Source organism: Kogia breviceps, chromosome X, assembly GCF_026419965.1.
Source record: "Kogia breviceps isolate mKogBre1 chromosome X, mKogBre1 haplotype 1, whole genome shotgun sequence".
NCBI classification, from domain to species: Eukaryota; Metazoa; Chordata; class Mammalia; order Artiodactyla; family Physeteridae; genus Kogia; species Kogia breviceps.
In genome coordinates this window covers 67,157,922-67,181,018 of record NC_081330.1, presented here as the reverse complement: position 1 = coordinate 67,181,018, position 23,097 = coordinate 67,157,922, and the positions used below count along the sequence as shown (strand labels likewise).

At 38.4% G+C, this 23,097-nt stretch overlaps 1 protein-coding gene and 1 pseudogene across 1 annotated transcript in view; one reads left to right on the top strand and one right to left on the bottom strand.

The window, feature by feature from the left end:
* The window catches only part of MAGT1 (magnesium transporter 1), a 56,623-nt gene that overhangs the window by 24,482 nt on the left and 9,044 nt on the right, over positions 1–23,097 (bottom strand). Inside the window, exons 2-3 of the mRNA XM_059050755.2 lie at positions 7,868–8,037; positions 4,992–5,109 (exon numbers count right to left, since the gene is read on the bottom strand). Coding sequence (XP_058906738.2) covers positions 4,992–5,109; positions 7,868–8,037 — 288 coding nt within the window. The remainder of the gene's footprint in view (positions 1–4,991; positions 5,110–7,867; positions 8,038–23,097) is intronic.
* On the top strand, positions 1,778–2,868 carry LOC131748814 (general transcription factor IIE subunit 2 pseudogene; annotated as a pseudogene).

The following is a 23,097-nucleotide window of genomic DNA, read 5'->3' as shown; positions in this document are numbered from 1 at the left end:
CTCTAGTTCACTCCAGCCATCCTGTCCTCTAAGAGGGGAGGAAAAAAACTGAGAAACTCTTGTGAAGCTCACAGTCCAGAGGCATATGCTCACTGAAAGACTGAGATCTAATTATAGGATTATAAAACATCCCTCTCCCCTCACACCACATTACTAAAGGCCACTTTACAGCAGTTCCTTTCATCTAGTACATCATGCCTGGCTATGAAGAAAAAAATTACAAGGGGTACCAAAAGTAAAAAAAAAACACAATTTGAAGAAACAGCAAGTATCAGAACCAGACTTGGAAGGGATGTTGGAATTATCATACCAGGAATTTTAAACAAAACTGACTAATATACTAATATCTCTAATGGATAAAGTAGACAACATGCAAAAACAGATGGTTAATGTAAGCAGAGAGATGGAAATCTTAAAAAGAACCAAAAAGAAATGTCGGAGATGAAAACCACAGAAATGAAGAATGCCTTTGATGGACTTAGTACACTGGACGTGTCTGAGGAATCTCTGAGCTAGAAGATCTATCAATAGGATCCTCAAAAACTGAAAAGCAAAGAGAATAAAGACACAAAAAAAGGAAACTAAAACAGAACAGAATATCCAAGGACTGTGGGCCAATTACAAAAGGTGTTAACATACACATAATGGGAATACCAGAAGAAAGAGAAAGGAATAGAAGAAATATTTAATGACTGAGAATAACCCAAAGTAACGTCAGACTCCAAATCACAGATCCAGGAAGCTCTAAGAACATGAAGCAGGATAAATGCCAATAACACTATGCCCAGGCATATAATTTAACTCAAAGAAACCAAAGATTAAAAAAAAATCTGAAAGAAGTCAGAGGAATCTCTCTTCCTCTTACCCATAGAGGAAAAGAGATAAGAATTACACCCAACTTTTCTTCAGAAACCATGCAAACAAGAAGAGAGTGGAGTGAAATATTTAAAGTGTTGAGAGGAAAAAACAACACCAACTTAGAGAATCCTGTACCCTGTGAAATTATTCTTCAAAAGTGAAGGAGAAATAAAGACTTTTTCAGACAAAGAAAAATTGAGGGAATCCCAGGCAGGAAATGTTAAAAGAAGTTCTTTAGAGAGAAGGAAAATAAGGTAGGTTGGAAACTTGGATCTACATATATTAAGGGAAGGACTGAAGAGGGAATAAGTGAAGGTAAAATAAAAACTTTCATTTTTCTTATTCTTAATTAATCTAACACATAGCAGTTTGTTCAAAATAACACCAGCAATATATTCAATTGTGTGTGTGTGTGTGTGTGTATGTACCTATATGTAAGTGAAATGAATGACAGAAATGATACAAGGGATGGAAGGGGGGGATTAGGATTATTTTGTTATTATAAGGTATTCTCGCTACCCATGAAGTGGTATAGTGTTATTTGAAAATGGGCTTTGATTAGCTGTAAATGTATATTGCCAACTGTAGGGCAACAACTAAGAAAAGCAAAAAAAAAAAGTATAACTAATATACTAAAAAAGGAGAGAAAAATGGAATCATATAAAATGATCAATTAAAGCCATAAAAGGCAGAAGATTGGAATACAAAAATAGGAACAAAGGGCAAAAACCAGAAAACAGTAATGAATATGGCAGATGGTAATCCAACTATATCAATAATCAACTTGAATATCAATGGTTTAAATGTACCAATTAAAAGACAGAAATTGTTAGAGTGGTTCAAAAAACAAGACCCAAGTATATGTTGTCTTCAAGAAACCCACATTAAATAGACACACATATAGATTAAAAGTAAATAGATGGAGGAAATATACCATGCTGTATCTTCTGTGTCATCATCATCAAAGAAGAAGAAAGCAAAGCTAGAACATGGAGGATAATCAAGCTCTAAACAAAATTCTGATAATAGCAATGGATCATTTAACTCAAAAGTTCTATCAGGACGCTCTGGATATAAGTTTGGCATTCTTGCTAAGACTGTGAATTATATGAAGACATAGCATCAGCAACAAGATACGCATCCTCTTACTTTAGAAGAAATTTTGGATGAAACACAACATTTAGATATTGGGCTCAAGCAGAAACAATAGCTAATGACTGAGGCAATAGTCAGTAATCCCAAAACTGAAGTAATAGATGGAAAGTATGCCTTCAAGCCCAAGTACAACTTGAAAGATAAGCAGGTCCAACTTAGGCTCTTAAATAAGCATGACCAGGGGCTTCCCTGGTGGCACAGTGGTTGAGAGTCCGCCTGCTGATGCAGGGGATACGGGTTCGTGCCCCGGTCCGGGAAAATTCCACAGGCCGTGGAGTGGCTGGGCCCATGAGCCATGGCTACTGAGCCTGCGCATCCAGAGCCTGTGCTCCGCAAAGGGAGAGGCCACAACAGTGAGAGGCCCGCGTACCGCAAAAAAATAAAAAATAAAAAAAAATAAGCATGACCAGCGAGGCTTAGGAGGAATTCTTCTAGAAGACATTGAGGAAGGACTGCCCAATTCCCAGAAAGCTGTTAAGGCTTTAGGGGACCAGATACCATTTGTAAACCTTCCTGATAAGAAAATTCTTTTCTTCAATAAGAGCTGTCAGATTTCTGTGGATGAAAAGTTTCAGAAACTGTGAAAGAGTGTCACCATAGATTCAATGGATGAGGAGAAAACTGAAGAGTAATATAAAGTGACAGGGTATTTCTTCCATGCAGGAATCTGGATCAAAGAAAGTGGCCCCTATTCAGACAAGGAAAAAGCCTGCTTCACAGAAAAAGCGATGGTTTAAGACTCACAATGAGCACTTGGCCTGGGTGCTGAAGGACTACTCTGACATCACTCCTGGCAAACAGAGAACTGTTTTGTCTGAGAGCAAAGAGTTACAAAGTCAAGATCTTCCTTGCTGATGCTGGGATCCGAAGACTGACTGCCTTCCCATTCTAGTTCTTAGGAGAGGAACAGTTCAGTTTACAGAACTAGTGCAAATTACCAAACTCGAAGCTTATTTTCATTAATGTGCTAATAAGAAATGTGATGTCCCCTGTTAACCTCCTGTTACTTCTTGGGGGAAAGGCGGTCAGCATGGCATGCAGGTGTCTTTGCTATTTATCTCTACTTCTAAGTGGTTCCTGGTTCCATTTTCCCTCTTTTACTACCTTAGAACAAGTTTGCTGATAGTCTTGAATGCAATATTTGTTTATTCCAAAAGAACATATTTATAATAAAATCATTGTAGAAGGAAAAAGAAAAGTAAATAGATGGAAGAAATATACGATGCTAACACGAATCAAAAGAAAGCAAGAGTAGTTATATTCATTTCAGATAGAGCAGACTTCAAAACAAGGAACGTTATTAGGGATTAAAAAGGGCATTACGGGCTTCCCTGGTGGTGCAGTGGTTGGGAGTCCGCCTGCCGATGCGGGGGATACGGGTTCGTGCCCCGGTCCGGGAGGATCCCACATGCCGTGGAGCGGCTGGGCCCGTGAGCCATGGCCGCTGGGCCTGTGCGTCCGGAACCTGTGCTCCGTGATGGGAGAGGCCACAGTGGTGAGAGGACCGCGTACCACAAAAAAAAAAGGGGGGCATTACGTGATGATAAAGGGGTCAATTCTCCAAGAAGACATACAATCCTTAACATGTATGTGCCTAACAACACAGTGTCAAACTATGTGAGGCAAAAACTAATGAATTGCAAGAAGAAATAGATAAATCTACTATCGTAGTTGGAAGACTTCAACACCCAATGGACAGATCCAGCAGGCAAAAAATCAGTAAGGACATAGTTGAACTCAATAACACCATCTAAACAACTGGATATAATTGACATCTATAGACTACTACTTCATCCAAACAACAGAATTTGCCAAAAAAGACCACATTCTGAGCCATAAAACACACCATAACAAATTTAAAGAACAGAAATCACACAATGTCTGCCCTCAGACCACAATGGAATTAAACTGGACAACAATAACAGAAAGATAACTGGAAAATTCCAAAATACAAGGAAACTAAACAGCACAATTCTAATTAACACATGGGTCAAAGAAGAAATCTCAAGAAAAATTAAAAAGTATTTTGAATTAAATGAAAATGGAAACAGAACTTATCCAAATCTGTGGGATACAGCAAAAGCAATGGTTACAGGGAGATTTATAACACTGAATGCATATACGGGAAAAAAAGAAAGATCTAAACTCAATAATTTAAGTTTCCATCTTAGGAAACCAACAAAAGAGCAAATTAAATCCAAAGTTAAATGAAGAGAAATAATAACAATTAGAGAAGAAAGTAATGAAACTGAAAGTAGAAAAGCAATAGAGAAAAATCAATGAAACCAAAAGCTTGTTCTTTGAAAAGATCAGTAAAATCAATAAGCCTCTAGGCCAAGCTAACTAAGAAAAAAGAGAGAAGACACAAATTACTAATATCAGAAATGAAAGAGGGGGGACTTCCCTGGTGGCACAGTGGCTAAGAATCTGCCTGCCAATGCAGGGTACACGGGTTCGAGCCCTGGTCCAGGAAGATCCCACATGTCACGGAGCAACTAAGCCCGCGTGCCACAACTACTCTAGAGCCCGTGAGCCATAACTACTGAAGCCCACATGCTTAGAGCCCGTGCTCCACAACAAAAGAAGCCACCACAATGAGAAGCCCACGCACCGCAACAAAGAGTAGCCCCGCTCGCCACAACTAGAGAAAGCCCACATGCAGCAACAAAGACCCAGCCAGAAATACATAAATAAATAAATGTAGTTTAAAAAATAAAGTGGTAATTTTAAATTATATTTTACCACAATAAAAAATACATAAAAGTTACTTGACTTCTACCCAATTTCCATATTCTAATAGGCTAGTATTGACCACTACATTTCATGTTTAGCTTAAGTTTAGCTTTTATCTCATTAACTACTCTAGATCTTAGGTAAGACAAATCTTATTTAACTTCTTGCAGCCATTGAAAAAAAGGTATTCCATATTATCCATATTTTATCTATTCCTATTTAACAGAATAAACCAAATAGCTTACCATCTGAAATACATCAGAGCCTTCATCAAAATCCACCATAGCAAAAAATATCCTGTTGGTAAATGCACTGGAATATCGCCAGGAGTTTGCCAGGATCTGGAATTCTTCATCAGCTTGCCTGGATGCAATCGGATTTGTGAAGATAACATATAAAACATTTTTATAGCAATCTAATGCAAGTCAGGCTCTGCTGACAGGGTTAGGACAAACCTTGGAAAACACTGCCACTGTTTTGGCATAAGAGAAGCCTTATACCAAGTGTTGGGGATTTCACCCTGAAGTAGTGATTACCTGACTCTGCTTTATACTTTGTGCCTACTCCTTATCTCAAAGCTCCTTCAACATTCGCTGGAAAAAAGTCTAACTAGATTGTTTCTACACCAATTTTTAATACCCTAAATTACTTCTAAGAGTTCAAAGACAAGGTTGAAGTACTTCCCAGAGAAATTAGACTATAATATTAATCTATTTAAGAAATCTAAAGTACAAAATGCTACTTAGTAAGAATACAGTCTGATGAATTATTACAGTGAAAAGGAAGAAGAATCTAAGGAATTGAGATTAATTGAAACCTCAGGCCATATATTACTTTTCCCTGATCTCCCATATGCTTTCAGTTTCTAAGATCTGACAATTTTTCACTTCTGATTATCTTTTAACTCTGTCCTTCCCCATTTATTTTCATTGTTATCATCTAAAGTCAGATCCTTAATATCTGACATTAGAACATTAAAACCCTAACTGTACTTTATCCTCCTCCAATCCTTCTTACATTGCAATATATATCAGTCTTCCTAAATGACTACTTTCTTGATACTCCTCCTCTTCTCAGAAACCATTGTTGCTTTTCTATTACCTTCAGAACAGTCTCCAAGCTCTTTCACTGGTTATTCAAAGTTCTTTATCATCTATTTCCAAATAATGCATCTAGCTTTTACATAGCCTTACTACTACTCAACTTCAAACAGGATCTCTTAATTCCAGCACTTTACACCTATCTCTGTACCCTTGCACACATCATTGCTTCTAATCAGAATATCCTACTGCTATGTAAATCGGATCCATCTGTCTAGCCCTAGTACAAGTCCTATCTTCTCCACTAGGCCAACCCTAGCCACTCCTCTTGTATGTCCTTCCAGAAATTTTATAGCATTTATTATGCACACAATTCATTTGGTACTTAATCATAAATTGTCTTATATTGCCAGCTAAATTTTCATATGTGGAACTGATTTCCCTAGCCAGATGATAAGGATAGCACATCTTTCTTATACTTTTCATCCTGATAGCACCAAATACATAGTATTACACTCATCGCTGTTGCTTAGTTTTAATTATTTGAATGAGTTTAGGAAAATGTGCTAATTTACAATTTGGTCTTGTAAAAAGTAAGACACTATTAAAAATTTTAGTTATTAAGAACTCCATTAATTTCCATTTAATACAGAATTATGAAGGACTTTGTTAATTCCCTGACATTTTTGTATACTCATGATTGCTAGTGAGTAAACTGACTGAATTATAGAGTAATTCCAGAGTTTAAGTTTATTCACAGTTAATACTACCTACTATTCTTTTTCCTTCTTCTACTTACTTTTAATTTATATTCAGCATAACAACCATCCCTAAAAAAAAAAACAAAAAACACTCTGGTGTCAAATCCCTTGACTATCTCCTACCTCTGGGGAGAAAATCCTTTAAGAAGAGTTAGAAAGGCTTGGGGTAGCATAACACACTATTCTGAAAGAAGGCTGTCTATTCCTTCACATGGGCTTAGGCTATCAGAATTTGGAAAGCCTCCAAGATTTTACTAAATTAGTTTTTCACAGGGTAACTTTGTCATTTCATTTAAAGTGAATTCCCAGATCACAATATTGATCTAAAAATATAAGTAAATAAACAACAAAAAGCAAAAGCGATTTTATTTTTTAGTATCCACTATTTTTAATTATCTATAGTGCTTTTGTTTAAAGAAATGTCTTTTTTCCTAAGATCATTCAGAAATAGTAAAATAAAATCAACAAACCATTGTCTGATGAAATTTTAAGTGAGATTAGTCTTGATTTCTAAGGTTTAAAATTACTACAAAATAATCTAGAAAAAAGAAACACCTCTAAATCATGCATCTTTGTTTTCTAAAAAAGTTCTCTTGTAATTCTGAATTTTGGACGTAGCCACCATTATTGCATTAATAAATATCTAGGGCTTCCCTGGTGGCGCAGTGGTTGAGAGTCCGCCTGCCGATGCGGGGGACGCGGGTTCGTGCCCAGGTCCGGGAAGATCCCACGTGCTGCGGAGCGGCTGCGCCCGTGAGCCGTGGCCACTGAGCCTGCGCGTCCGGAGCCTGTGCTCCGCAACGGGAGAGGCCACAGCAGTGAGAGGCCCGCGTACCGCCAAAAAAAAAAAAAAAAAAAAAATATCTATAGCTTTGAGTAGACCAGTTAACATATTGGAATCTGTTTCTTCTAAAAATGAGAGAATATTTTCTTTATGTACCATCTGGGGTTGTTGTGATAAAACAAGAGTATGAAGTTGAAAGCACACACAAATAATAAAACACTACATCAATGCTATTGACACTCATTTATATAAGTTGATACCAATTTATAAGATGATTGTTACATTTTTTAATGTTATTTCTAGGATGGTTACCATGAAACTTTATCCTTGCTCTTTGTCCCTCCCCCACTAATATGGACCATCAAGAAAAGACTATAAAAGAGTAGTACTATTATGTGTTACTACAGATACTCTAAGTAACGTATATACATTAATTGTTTCTGTACCCACTGAACTAATTTCATTCTTCTGGGGTTGAGAAATGGTTAAAATCTTATGAGTTATTTAATTTTTAAAGTGTAGTTGAAAGTTCATACTTGCACACGACACATTGTCTATGAAGTTGGAGAGCAGTGAACATGACAATAACGGAGTAGTTTCTCGGTGGGGCTTTAACAAGGCGACGGAACTTGTCTCCATTCATTCGTATTACAGGCCTTTTATTGGTCCATTCCATCAGCTGACTAACCTTTTCAGATAACACCATCTAAAAAAAAGACAAAGACAGCATGCCATTAATACTCTCAACTTGGCATTTAAAATTTCTTTTAACTAGACAACTTACTTAAAACCAAGACTAATAAGCAGAGGTACATAAAAAACGTGAAAGAACTAAAACTTAAATTTAGTACTTGTGCCTGATGATGATAATTATTCTTAAAATTACATTATTTCATGATGAGATTTAAATGTATATTGCAATACTACATTTTTATGTGAATTACTTATTTCCTAATAAATAAAATAAGGTAAAATCAAAAAACCTTTCATTTGCTAAAGATTCCAAAGAAAGTGGGAAAAGCCACTCTACCTGATTTTAAGGTTTATTATATAGCGACATAAAAGGATAGATACATAGGTCAATGGAACAGAAACAAGAGCCAGAAATAGACCTACACAAGTATAGCCAACTGATAATTCACAAAGGTGAAAAATCAACTCAGTACAGAAAGGACGGCCTTTTCAATAAAGGGTGCTGAAGCAACTGGACATCCATAGTCAAAAATATGAACCTCAAACTAAACTTCACACATTATACAAAAATTAATTAAAGGGGCTTCCCTAGTGGCGCAGTGGTTAAGAATCCGCCTGCTGATGCAGGGGACACATGTTTGAGCCCTGGTCCGGGAAGATCCCACATGCCGCGGAGCAACTAAGCCTGTGTGCCACAACTACCGAGCCTGCACTATAGAGCGCACAAGCCACAACTACTGGGCCCGCCGCCACAACTACTGAAGCCCTCATGCCTAAAGCTTTGTGCTCCACAACAAGAGAAAGCCACCACAATGAGAAGCCGGCACACCACAACAAAGAGTAGCCCCTGCTCGCCACAACTAGAGAAAAAGCCTACACAAAGCAACGAAGACCCAACACAGCCAAAAATACATACATAAAATAAAATAAATTTATTTTAAAAATTAATTAAAAATGGATCACATACCTAAATGTAAAAATGAAAATTATTTTAAAATTAGGAAAAAATATGGGAGAAAATGTTCAGGATCAAGGGGTAGGCAAAGAGTTCTTAGACCTGACACCAAAAGCATGATTCATAAAAAAGAAAAAAAAAAAGGTAAACTGGACCTCATCAAAATTAAAAACTTTTGCTCTGTGAAAGACCCTGTTATGAGGATGTGAAGACAAGCTACAGAGTGGGAGAAAATATTTAAAAACCACACATCTAAAAAGGATTAGAAGCTAGAATATATTTTTTAAAACTATCAAAACTCAACAGTAAAACAAACAAAATAGGCAAGACATGAAGAGATTTCATCGAACATGGTCTACCGATGACAAAGAAACACACAAAAAGATGTTCAACATCATCAGCCGTTACAGAAATGCAAATTAAAAGCACAATGAGCTATCACTACACACCCATTACTAAAATAAAATATAGCGACAATACCAAATTCTGGCAAGGATGTAGAGAAACTAGGTCTCTCATACATTTTTGGTGGGAATGTACTATGGTACAGTCACTCTGGAAAACAGTTTGGCAGTTTCTTTAAAAAATTAAGCAAGCACACCATTGTAAAGCAATTATACTCCAAAAAAGATGTTAAAAAAATTAAGCAAGTAAAATATACACTAACCATACAATCCAGCAACTGCATTCCCAAGCATTTATCTCGGAGAAATGAAAATTTACGTCTACACAAAGAAAGAGCTACATTTTGTTTGTTTCTTTTATTTATTTATTATTTATTTATTTATTTTTGGCAGTATGTGGGCCTCTCACTGTTGTGGCCCCTTCCGTAATGGAGCACAGGCTCCGGATGAGCAGGCTCAGCGGCCATGGCTCATGGGCCCAGCCGCTCCACAGCATGTGGGATCTTCCCAGACTGGAGCACGAACCCATGTCCCCTGCATCGGCAGGTGGACTCTCAACCACTGAGCCACCAGGGAAGCCCACTTTTTAAAAAATTTTATTTATTTGTTTGTTTTTATTTTTGGCTGCATTGGGTCTTTGTTGCTGTGCACAGGCTTTCTCTAGTTGCAGCGAGAGGGGCTACTCTTTGTTGCGGTACGCAGGCTTCTCATTGTGGCTTCTCTTGTTGCAGAACACGGGCTCTACGCACGCAGGCTTCAGTAGTTGTGGCACATGGGCTCAGTAGTTGTGGCCTGCGGGCTCTTGAGAACAGGCTCAGAAGGTGTGGCACACGGACTTAGTTGCTCTGCGACATGTGGGATCCTCCCAGGCCAGGGCTCGAACCTGTGTCCCTTGCATTGGCAGGCAGATTCTTAACCACTGCACCACCAGGGAAGCCCTGTTTGTTTCTTTTTAAAAGCCAGTCATCATGAGGCAATGGAAGAGAAGCATGGTTAGTCAATGAGAATTTCAGTTTGAAATAAACACATCATATTCATTTATCCTTCCCCTCACTTCTACCCTTATGTTCAAACTTTGCAAGAGTAGTAAGAAGATGGGGAAATATAAAAAAAGAAGTGCAGAAGAATCTCAATGCAGAGTTAATGCTAATTTATGGTTTTGTTCTTCTTTACAGGGATATGTTTGTAAAGGGCTGGGAAATCATGGAGTGGTTCCACTATTCAGAAGCATTTGCCCAATTACATTTCCCATTACTTACACTGAAGTTTGGCCAGGGCACTGGCATTCAAACTTTAAAAATAGTTCCTTCTCTTGGGCTTCCCTGGTGGCGCAGTGGTTGAGAGTCCGCCTGCCGATGCGGGGGACGCGGGTTCGTGCCCCGGTCCGGGAGGATCCCACATGCCGCGGAGCGGCTGGGCCCGTGAGCCATGGCCGCTGAGCCTGCGCGTCCGGAGCCTGTGCTCCGCAACGGGAGAGGCCACGGCAGTGAGAGGCCCGCGTACCGCAAAAAAAAAAAAAAAAAAAAAAAAAAAAAAAAAAAAAAGTTCCTTCTCATTAAACTCAATCATCAAAGAACAGATGTTAGGATGTGCTTTTCAGTTGGGAAGTGGATCAGGAACCTTGTGACCACCTAGAGGGGTGGGATAGGGAGGGTGGGAGGGAGGGAGACGCAAGAGGGAAGAGATATGGGAACATATGTATATGTATAACTGATTCACTTTGTTGTAAAGCAGAAACTAACACACCATTGTAAAGCAATTATACTCCAATAAAGATGTTAAAAAAAAAAGATAGCACTCTTTGAAAGATAGGTGTCAGTAATGCAAATGAGTTGCCTCAGACTTAGGCTAAGAAAAATAATCCCTGGAACCAATAAGAATAGCTTCTGTGGCTTTAGTCATCCCAACAAAATTCTCAAAGAATACGCATCTAGTGGGTTTCGTGGGTTGTAATTGAATGACCCTAAATGGTTTTCCTAGGTGGTCAAGGACCCAGGACACAAGCATATTAATCCCCCCACCCCTGCTAGATGTTTCACAACACTTTTTACCTGTGTTATAGCACTTATCATTCTAAGAAAATTTGATATCTGTTTCCTTCTCTAGATTATTAGCTACTAGAGAACAGACACAAATAATACTTTACCATATAGTAGGCATTCAGTTAGTGTGTACTTAATTTCTATTTAACAGAACCCAGCTGGGAATGGACTCACTTGCATCATTAACATATAAGGAAAAAAAGATGATTGCACACATAAACACTTAATAGAAATGGGATTTTTTTAAATTTCATGAAGGCAACAATAACATGGATTCTAAAAATGCATGATTTACCTTTAAAGCATGCTTAAATTCAGGCAATACTGAAAAAAAATTTACTTCCTGAGTACACTTCTATGAACAATAGAGAAAGATGGCATTAAAAAAATAGTTTTGTAGCAGATATAAAGTAATTCCAGTAAGAGCCACAAAATGAATATGCCACACATGGAAAAATGAATATAGTCTCTAATAAGCCCACAGAGAAATATATACACTCGTAGAAGACTGGTATAACAAATAATTAACAAGACTTGTGGGACAATGAATGATACTAAGGAAACAGGTTGTTGGGTGAGGGATAAATTAGGAATTTGGGATTAACATATACACAGTACTATATATAAAATAGATAACCAACAAGGACCTACTGTATAGCACAGGGAACTATACTCAATATTTTATAATAACCTACAAAGGAAAAGAACCTGAAAAAGAATATGTATGTGTATAACTGAATCACTGTGCTGTACATCTAAATCTAACACAACATTGTAAATCAAGTATACTTCAATTAAAAAAAAAGGAAACAGGTTGGTGGTAAAGGCAGTGGAAGAGAGTGAACTAGAAGGCAGATAGGACAAGGAACAAGTGGTGGAGGCTAGTTCATCTTTAGCAGTAGAATTAGTTACCAACAATTGTCAAGAATAGGGAATATTTGGGCTTCCCTGGTGGTGCAGTGGTTGAGAGTCCGCCTGCCGATGCACGGGACACGAGTTCGTGCCCCAGTCCGGGAAGATCCCACATGCCGCTGAGCGGCTAGGCCCGTGAGCCATGGCCGCTGAGCCTGCTCCTCTGGAGCCTGTGCTCCACAACGGGAGAGGCCACAAGAGTGAGAGGCCCACGTACCGTAAGGCTGCATAAATTAAACTCAGTTTTTCCAAAAAATGAATTCTTATTATTTGATACAGCCTTAATGATCCTCTTGGTTAAGAGAACAATATTAGTTCACAGAAAATATGCATTCTATATTCTAAAGCAGTCATTAATTTTGTTATATTTTCAAATTAAATTTGACTGTTACCAGCAAATTCAAACATAATTTGCCTATTTTATTCACCATGGCTACAGATACTATTTCAGGCTATTATAGAAAAAAAAATGTAAAGTAGTAACAGGTATAGTTTCATATAGTCTATCTCCATTCAATCACATAGATATATGATCATTCCAATAAAACAAATGTATGTGCTTTGAATTAGTGATAAACATGTGGAGTCTTCTTAAACAAAGTCTTGAATAGGTCTATGTAAAAAATGTATTATATTCCTCTTCTTGTTTATTAACAGACTGGAAAGACCAGATTTCTGGCTATACAATCCCCAAATAACTTATCAAGTAGAAGAAATTAGTTCAAAGGAATTACAAATTCTCTTTAAAGCTCTTATAAATGGGATTATTACCTCAAAAGACTGCTTATTATCGAGGCAATTAATTAGGTTACTTTCTCAGTTCTTTTTTTTTTTTTTTGCGGTACGCGGGCCTCTCACTGCGGTGGCCTCTCCCGTTGCAGAGCACAGGATCCGGACGTGCAGGCTCAGCGGCCATGGTTCACGGGCCCAGCCGCTCCGTAGCACGTGGGATCTTCCCAGACCAGGGCACGAACCCATGTTCCCTGCATCGGCAGGCGGACTCTCAACCACTGCACCACCAGGGAAGCCCCATTTTTCTTTTAATGAACTAGTTTTACACTTTTACAATAAAAGTACATGAACATAGTTTGAGACATGATATGTAGAAGCTATAATCCTTATTCACAATGACCCAATCTTTTAACATTTTAATATATCTTAAAGTAAGCCTATCTTGATTTTATGGAGAAAATAGCAGTTACTATTTGGAATGCTTAGTACGTATGTGTCAGCCAGCAATTTCTCTCCTTATAGAATGAGTATTTAATTCAATCCTCAGAACACTATGAGGTTAAGTATTCTATTTTTAGTTCATTTAAATGTTGAGTAAACAGGATCAGAGAGGTTAAGCAACTTGGCCAAAGTGACATAGTAAGACACAGAGCTAGGATTCAAACAGATCATTCTAACCCAAAGTTTCTCAGCAGCAGGGTTACTGACATCTTGGGCCAGATAATTCTTTTTTGGGGAGCTGTCCTGCATATTGCACGTTGAGCAGTATCCCTGACCTCTGCCTATTAGATGCCAGTAGCTTCACCAGCTGCCAATAACCAAAAATGTCTCCAGACATTGCCAGACAACCCTTGGGAAGTAAAATTCCCCACTCCCTCTTGAGAACCACTGTTCTAAACTGAAAAGGATTTTCACAGTCCGATTTAAGCTTTTATAATCTTATTATGTATTCAAAACTATTTTTATTAATTACCGATCAGAACACAATGTAAAAGAAAGTCTTGGTGATAAAGTAAATCAAAACTTCCCAGAGCAAGCCCTTAGCATAATGGATACTACACTTACTAGGCCCATGTTTCTCAAAGTGTGGCTAGTATAAAGGAGCCTGTTAAAAGTGCAGACCTCTAGGTTTCATCCTCCAATAAATTTGATTCAGTAGATCTACATGAGCCCTACTCAAAGGATGCCGATTAGCAGGTTAGCTGATAAAAAAGACCAAGCAGCATGCCTGAGTGAGCCACATAACTGTCTCCAATACCCAAAACTGTCCAATAAGGTGCTGGGTTTCCTGTTTGGTTTGGTGGGCCAAAGAGACAGCCGTTTTTCCATGACCACAACAGGAATTGAGTATTATAAATCCACTCACTTAGTCCCAAGGAACTTTGCTTGGTGAGCAGGCCCTTGAATTTCGTCGAGTTTATCAGCTACTGCTCCTGGCTACCTCTGTAGTATGAGAGCACCACCACCAAGGTCATTGAGACTGAGACTTTTACTTGCCAATAAGGCATCATCCATATAGTGAAAGCTTTAAACATGGAAGGGTAGAGGAACTTATGCTAAATCTTGACTCACCAACTGGTAGCAAATGGCAGGGGAGCTTAGGTACCCCTAGAGAATACTATAAACATATATAGTAGGCCTTGCTACCTGAAAATGAATGGACCTTGATCCTCAAATATCAGTAAGATGGCACAGAAGGTGTTAGTGATGTCTAAGACTGCACACCACTTGTCATCAGTCTGTGTAATGGATTCAGTTGCAGTTGCAATGTCTGGAACAGCCTGGGCTATGGAAGCAACAATTGAAATCAGTTGGTAATAATCTGATATAAGGCTTCGGTTCCTGTTAGTCTTTTTCACTGGCCATTGAGGGCTGTTCTTGTGACATATTGCATCATTTACCACCTCTGATGCCATTAAGTCTTTAATCAAGGCTGTGATTTCCCTTTCTCTTCCTGGGGGGTTCTTTAGCTTCTGGTGGATTCCAAGAATATTGAATTTTAACATGTACCCCAAGTGATTCCTTTTTAAAAAATTTATTTATTTTATTTATTTATTTTTGGCTGCATTGGGTCTTTGTTGCTGCACGCAGCCTTTCTCTAGTTGCAGTGAGCGGGGGCCACATGCATGGGCTTCTCATTGTGGGGGCTTCTCTTGCTGCGGAGCATAGGTTCTAGGTGCACAGACTTCAGTAGTCGTGGTGCGTGGGCTCAGTAGTTGTGGCTCGCAGGCTCTAGAGTGCAGGCTCAGTAGTTGTGGCACACAGGTTTAGTTCTTCCGTGGCATGTGGGATCTTCCCAGATCAGGGATCAAACCCATGTCCCCTGTGTTGGTAGGTGGATTCATAACCACTGCACCACCAGGGGAGTTCCCCAAGTGATTCTTTTTTTTTTTTTCCCAAGTGATTATTTATACACTGAAGTTTGAGTACTACTGCTCTACATTTTAATTCTTATGGGTAAGGACCACGTGTTATATAATTTCTATGCAATTACACACGGAAATTAAATAATCATCAAGCAATTCAAATTATACAGAACAGGAAAAAATACACCATTCCTAAAAATAAACCACCACCTGATCTTCCTGAAATGGTTGAAGAATGTGATACATTCTAGGTAACTCAAATATAACACCTTATCTAGGAATAAACCTACCTAAGGAGACAAAAGACCTGTAAGCAGAAAATTATAAGACACTGATGAAAGAAATTAAAGAAGACACAAATAGATGGAGAGATACACCATGTTCTTGGATTGGAAGAATCAACATTGTGAAAATGACTCTACTACCCAAAGCAATCTACACATTTAATGCAATCCCTATCAAACTACCACTGGCATTTTTTACAGAACTAGAACAAAAAATTTCACAATTTGTATGGAAACACAAAAGACCCCGAATAGCCAAAGCAATCTTGAGAAAGAAAAATGGAGCTGGAGGAATCAGGCTCCCTGACTTCAGACTATACTACAAAGCTACAGTAATCAAGACAGTATGGTACTGGCACAAAAACAGAAATACAGATCAATGGAACAGGATAGAAAGCCCAGAGATAAACCCACGCACATATGGTAAACTTATCTTTGATAAAGGAGGCAAGAATATACAGTGGAGAAAAGACAGCCGCTTCAATAAGTGGTGCTGTGAAAACTGGACAGCTACATGGAAAAGTATGAAATTAGAACACTCCCTAACACCATACACAAAAATAAACTCAAAATGGGTTAAAGACCTAAATGTAAGGCCAGACACTATCAAACTCTTAGAGGAAAACATAGGCAGAACACTCTATGACATCAATCACAGCACGATCCTTTTTGACCCACTTCCTAGATAAATGGAAATAAAAACAAAAGTAAACAAATGAGACTTAATGAAACTTAAAAGCTTTTGCACAGCAAAGGAAACCATAAACAAGACCAGAAGACAACCCTCAGAATGGGAGAAAATATTTGCAAATGAAGAAACTGACAAAGGATTAATCTCCAAAATTTACAAGCAGCTCATGCAGCTCAATATCAAAAAAGCAAACAACCCAATCCAAAACTGGGCAGAAGACCTAAACAGACATTTCTCCAAAGAAGATATACAGATTGCCAACAAACACATGAAAGAACACTCAACATCATTAATCAATAGAGAAATGCAAATCAAAACTACAATGAGGGGCTTCCCTGGTGGCGCAGTGGTTGAGAGTCCACCTGCTGATGCAGGGGACACGAGTTTGTGCCCCGGTCGGGGAAGATCCCACATACCAAGGAGTGGCTAGGCCCTTGAGCCATGGCCACTGAGCCTGCGCATCCGGAGCCTGTGCTCTGCAATGGGAGAGTCCACAACAGTGAGAGGCCCGTGTACCACACACACACAAAAAAAAGTGTGAGATATCATATCGCACTGGTCAGAATGGCCATCATCAAAAAATCTACAAACAATAAATGCTGGAGAGGGGGTGGAGAAAAGGGAACCCTCCTGCACTGTTGGTGGGAATGTAAATTGATACAGCCACTATGGAGAACAGTATGGAGCGTCCTTAAAAAAATAAAAATAGAACTACCATATGACCCAGCAATCCCAGTACTAGGCATATACCCTGAGAAAGCATAATTCAAAAATAGTCATGTACCACAATGTTCATTGCAGCACTATTTACAATAGCCAGGACATGGAAGCAACCTAAGTGTCCATCAACAGATGAATGGATAAAGAAGATGCGGCACATATATACAATGGAATATTACTCAGCCATAAAAGGAAATGAAATTGAGTTATTTGTACTGAGGTGGATGGACCTAGAGTCTGTCATATGGAGTGAATTAAGTCAGAAAGAGAAAAACAAATACCTTATGCTAACACATATATATGGAATCTAAGGGAAAAAAAAAAGGTCATGAAGACCCTAGGGGCAAGACGGGAACAAAGACACAGACCTATTAGAGAATGGACTTGAAGATATGGGGAGGGGGAAGGGTAAGCTGTGACAAAGTGAGAGAGTGGCATGGACATATATACACTACCAAACGTAAAACAGATAGCTAGTGGGAAGCAGCCGCATAGCACAGGGAGATCAGCTCGGTGCTTTGTGACCACCTAGAGGGGTGAGATAGGGAGGGTGGGAGGGAGGAAGATGCAAGAGGGAAGAGATATGGAGACATATGTATATGTATAACTGATTCACTTTCGTATAAAGCAGAAACTAACACACCATTGTAAAGCAATTATACTCCAATAAAGATATTTAAAAGTATATATATATAACACGTTAATAATTCCTAGACACTTCTTTCACTAGTCCTCTTTTGTCTCTTCTGTTATATGATTTTATAAAAGAATTTCTCTTTTCTTCACATTTGAGTTAAAAGTTTTCTTGATCGGAGTAAATGGCTAGTACTGAAGAACCTTCTTCCTTAGGATGCCTCTCATCCGTTGTCAAGAGCCCATTGTTTGGGTACTGAAAGCTATGCCTCCGAAATAAAAATTTTGTTTCTTTATAGGCTCTACTCGAAGTCCCACTATTCACTCTCTAAATATTCCTTTATCTTCCAAAGTCATAACCTTCAAAAGTAAAGGATTAAAACAACACCTGTGACCTTCAGGTCCTTCTATTTACTATTTAATACTTTAAAGTTGTTAGTAAGAAAGATATTTTCCAATGACTATAGTACATAAAGGTAAGAGGTTTATCAAGTGAGCTCAGCAACTCAAAAAAGTAATTGATTTGGAAAGAACTCCTATTGCAAATACTTTTTCCACTACAGTTTTAAAAAACATTTGAGAAAATATATCCATTCAGCTTTTAAATTTGCACTGGATATATTTATTTAAAACAAAATAAAAGTTTAATATGTAAAAATATTAAATTTATAAGGAAAGACTTTCACAATCAATTGATATCTCCCCTTCTTGGAGTACATTACTCTACTTTCAACTATTTAAATAAAACAAAAAGAAGAGTAATAATATTCACAATTAAAATATAATACCAACAAAGTTAAGTAAGCTTAAAGTCTTTCTCTTCTCTTGAAACATTTAAATTAGTATGGCCACAAAATAATCCCACTAACAGGAAGTCAATTAATATCTCTAATTCTGTTAGTAATAATCAAATACGATGAAAATTTTAGGACTAGAAGGGATTAAGAGGACCAAGAAATTGCAGTAACACAACACTGCGCTAATTTAATTTTATTCTACTTGCCTGCATAATATGTATCCCAATTAGCTCTAGCAAAATAGATTAAGCCTTAACAACTACAAATTCTCCTATTTTCACTAAATATCACTCAGCAAAGATAGCATATAGCAGTGGTCCCCAACCTTTTCGGCACCGGGGACTGGTTTCGTGGAAGACAGTTTTTCCATGGACGGCGGGGTGGGGGGATGGTTTCGGGATGATTCAAGTGCATTACATTTATTGTGCACTTTATTTCTATTATTATTACATTGTAATATATAATGAAATAATTATACAGCTCACCATAATGCAGAATCAGTGGGAGCCCTGAGCTTGTTTTCCCTTGCCACTCACTGATAGGGTTTTGATATGAGTTTACAAGCAATTGATTTATTATGGTCTCTGTACAGTCAAACCTCTCTGCTAATGATAATCTGTATTTGCAGAGCATCAACGCCTCAGCTCCACCTCAGATCATCAGGCATTCGATTCTCATAAGAAGTGCGCAACCTAGCTCCTTTGCATGCGCGGTTCACAGTAGGGTTCGCACTCCTATGAGAATCTAATGCCCCCACTGATCTGACAGGAGGTGGAGCTCTGGCGGTAATGCGAGCTATGAGGTGCGACTGTAAATACAGATGAAGCTTCGCCCGCTCGCCCGCCCGGCCGCCCGCCGCTCAGCCCCTGCTGTGAGTCCTGGTTCCTAACAGGCCACGGACCGGCATCAGTCTGTGGCCCAGGGGTTGGGGACCCCTGGCATATACGAATCCACTATAATTTAAAGCTAAATTCTGATGCTGCCATTAAGATTACTTTTGAATTTCAGAAGTAATAAAGCTAAGCATCACCAGTCTGAATTCCTCTAAAATGCACCTCCCTTTCCCCCAAAACTTATTTCATTATATCTGTGTTTCTAGACCATCAGGGTTTATTCATAAAAATTCTTGATATTTTTAGCTTTCTTAATGATCCACTAGCCTACAAATGTTAGTTTAAAAAATTCCTGGTTAAGGAATAAATTTTCAACTCCATCCTTAAATTACAAGTGAGACTGAACAGACCTGGAAACATAATTGGCAGATAATGACTGAAGGAGAAAGACAGTGAATAGAGAAGAGAGTATTTGTAATCCTTAAATGCTATCTGCTCCATTCTCAGTTCACGTACTTCTTGGACAGGGCTAAAATATACCACTGTCCCCTCTCCTTGATGTTTCTTTTTGGAGGATGTCTCAATTTGTTTATTTTGCAATGCTACGGAGTCTTTGGTTCTTGGTAATAAGGTATTTTCTAAGTAATTGCTGGGGTTTTGTGCATGTGATACTTTCATGTATCACTTCTCAAAGCAATGTCAAAGAATCAGAAGTTTTTCCAATAATTGCCTGCCTTGTAAAAATATGCAGATAATTTTATTTTCTGAATAATCTTCATAAAAACAATACAAAAAGATCAATTGAAAAATATTTTATACTGCAGAGGAACACAATCTTATTTTATTTTCTATCAATAATATTCATCTAATGTCTTCTACATACCAGGTACTGCATTAGGCACTTTACAGCCCTCATCTCCTTTAATTCTCACAATACAAAAAACAATAGGGGGGGGAGCAAGAAGATGGCGGAAGAGTAAGACGCGGGGATCACTCTTCCTCCTCACAGATACATCAGAAATACATCTACACGTGGAACTTCTCCTATAGAACACCCACCGAACGCTGGCAGAAGACCTCAGACCTCAGACCTCAGGCTCTTGGCACTCCAGCCAGGTGTCAAGGCTGTGTCTCTGAGGTGGGAGAACTAACCTCAGGACACTGGTCCACAAGAGACCTCTCAGCTCCACGTAATATCAAACGGCGAAAATCTCCCAGAGATCTCCATCTCAATACCAAGACCCAGACTCACTCAAGGACCAGCAACAAACAGTGCTGGACACCCTATCCCCAACAAAGAGCGAGACAGGTCTACAGCCCCATCCATTAGCAGAGAGGCGGCCTAGAATCACAGTAAGGCTACCGACATCCCCATACACGCCCCCAGACGTGGACCTACCCACCAGGGAGACGGGATCCAGCCTCATCCACCAGAACAGGGGAACTGGTCCCCCCAACCAAGAAACCTGCTCAACCCACTGAACCAACCTCAGCCACTGGGGACAGCCACCAAAAATAGATAGAAATTCGAACCTGCAGCCTGCAAAAGGGAGACCCCAAACATAGTAAGATAAGCAAAATGAGAAGACAGAAAAACACACAGCAGATGAAGGAACAAGATAAAAACACACCAGACCTAACAGATGAAGAGGTAATAGCCAATCTACCTGAAAGAGAATTTAGAATAATGATGGTGAAGATGATGCAAAATCTTGGAAATAGAATAGACAAATTGCAAGAATCAGTTAACAAGGACCTAGAAGAAATAAAGAGGAAGCAAGTAACGATGAGCAACACAATAAATGAAATGAAAAATACTCTAGACGGGATCAGTAGCAGAATAACTGAGGCAGAAGGACGGATAAGTGACCTGGAAGATAAAATAGTGGAAATAACTACTGCAGAGCAGAAGAAAGAAAAAAGAATGAAAAGAACTGAGGACAGTCTCAGAGACCTCTGGGACAACATTAAACGCACCAACATTCGAATCATAGGGGTCCCAGAAGAAGAAGAGAAAAAGAAAGGGACTGAGAAAATATTTGAAGAGATTATAGTTGAAAACTTCCCTAATATAGGAAAGGAAATAGTCAACCAAGTCCAGGAAGCACAGAGAGTCCCATACAGGATAAACCCAAGGATAAACACGCCGAGACACATAATAATCAAACTGTCAAAAATTAAATACAAAGAAAACATATTAAAAGCAGCAAGGGAAAAACAACAAATAACACACAAGGGAATCCCCATAAGGCTAACATCTGATCTTTCAGCAGAAACTCTACAAGCCAGAAGGGAGTGGCAGGACATATTTAAAGTGATGAAGGAAAAAAACCTACAACCAAGACTACTCTACCCAGCAAGGATCTCATTCAGATTTGATGGAGAAATTAAAACCTTTACAGACAAGCAAAAGCTGAGAGAGTACAGCACCACCAAACCAGCTTTACAACAAATGCTAAAGGAACTTCTCTAAGCAAGAAACATAAGAGAAGGAAAAGACCTACAAGAACAACCTGAAACAATTAAGTAAATGGTAATAGGAACGCACATATCAATAATTACCTTAAATGTAAATGGATTAAATGCTCCCACCAAAAGACACAGACTGGCTGAATGGATACAAAAACAGGACCCATATATATGCTGTCTACAAGAGACCCACTTCAGACCTAGGGACACTTACAGGCTGAAAGTGAGGGGATGGAAAAAGATATTCCATGCAAATGGAAATCAGAAGAAAGCTGGAGTAGCAATTCTCATATCAGACAAAATAGACTTTAAAATAAAAACTATTACAAGAGACAAAGAAGGACACTATATAATGATCAAGGGATCGATCCATGAAGAAGATATAACAATTGTAAATATTTATGCACCCAACATAGGCGCACCTCAATACATAAGGCAAATACTAACAGCCATAAAAGGGGAAATCGACAGTAACACAATCATAGTAGGGGACTTTAACACCCCACTGTCACCAATGGACAGATCATCCAAAATGAAAATAAATAAGGAAACACAAGCTTTAAATGATACATTATACAAGATGGATTTACTTGATATTTATAGGACATTCCATCCAAAAACAACAGAATACACATTTTTCTCAAGTGCCCATGGAACATTCTCCAGGATAGATCATATCTTGGGTCACAAATCTAGCCTTGGCAAATTTAAGAAAATTGAAATCGTATCAAGTATCTTTTCTGACCACAACGCTATGAGACTAGATATCAATTACAGGAAAAGATCTGTAAAAAATACAAGCACATGGAGGCTAAACAATACACTACTTAATAACGAAGTGATCACTGAAGAAATCAAAGAGGAAATCAAAAAGTACTTAGAAACAAATGACAATGGAGACACGACGACCCAAAACCTATGGGATACAGCAAAAGCAGTTCTAAGAGGGAAGTTTATAGCAATACAATCATACCTTAAGAAACAGGAAGCAACTCGAATAAACAACTTAACTTTGCACCTAAAGCAATTAGAGAAGGAAGAACAAAAAAACCCCAAATTTAGCAGAAGGAAAGAAATCATAAAGATCAGATCAGAAATTAATGAAAAAGAAATGAAGGAAACAATAGCAAAGATCAATAAAAGTAAAAGCTGGTTCTTTGAGAAGATAAATAAAATTGATAAACCATTAGCCAGACTCATCAAGAAAAAAAGGGAGAAGACTCAAATCAATAGAA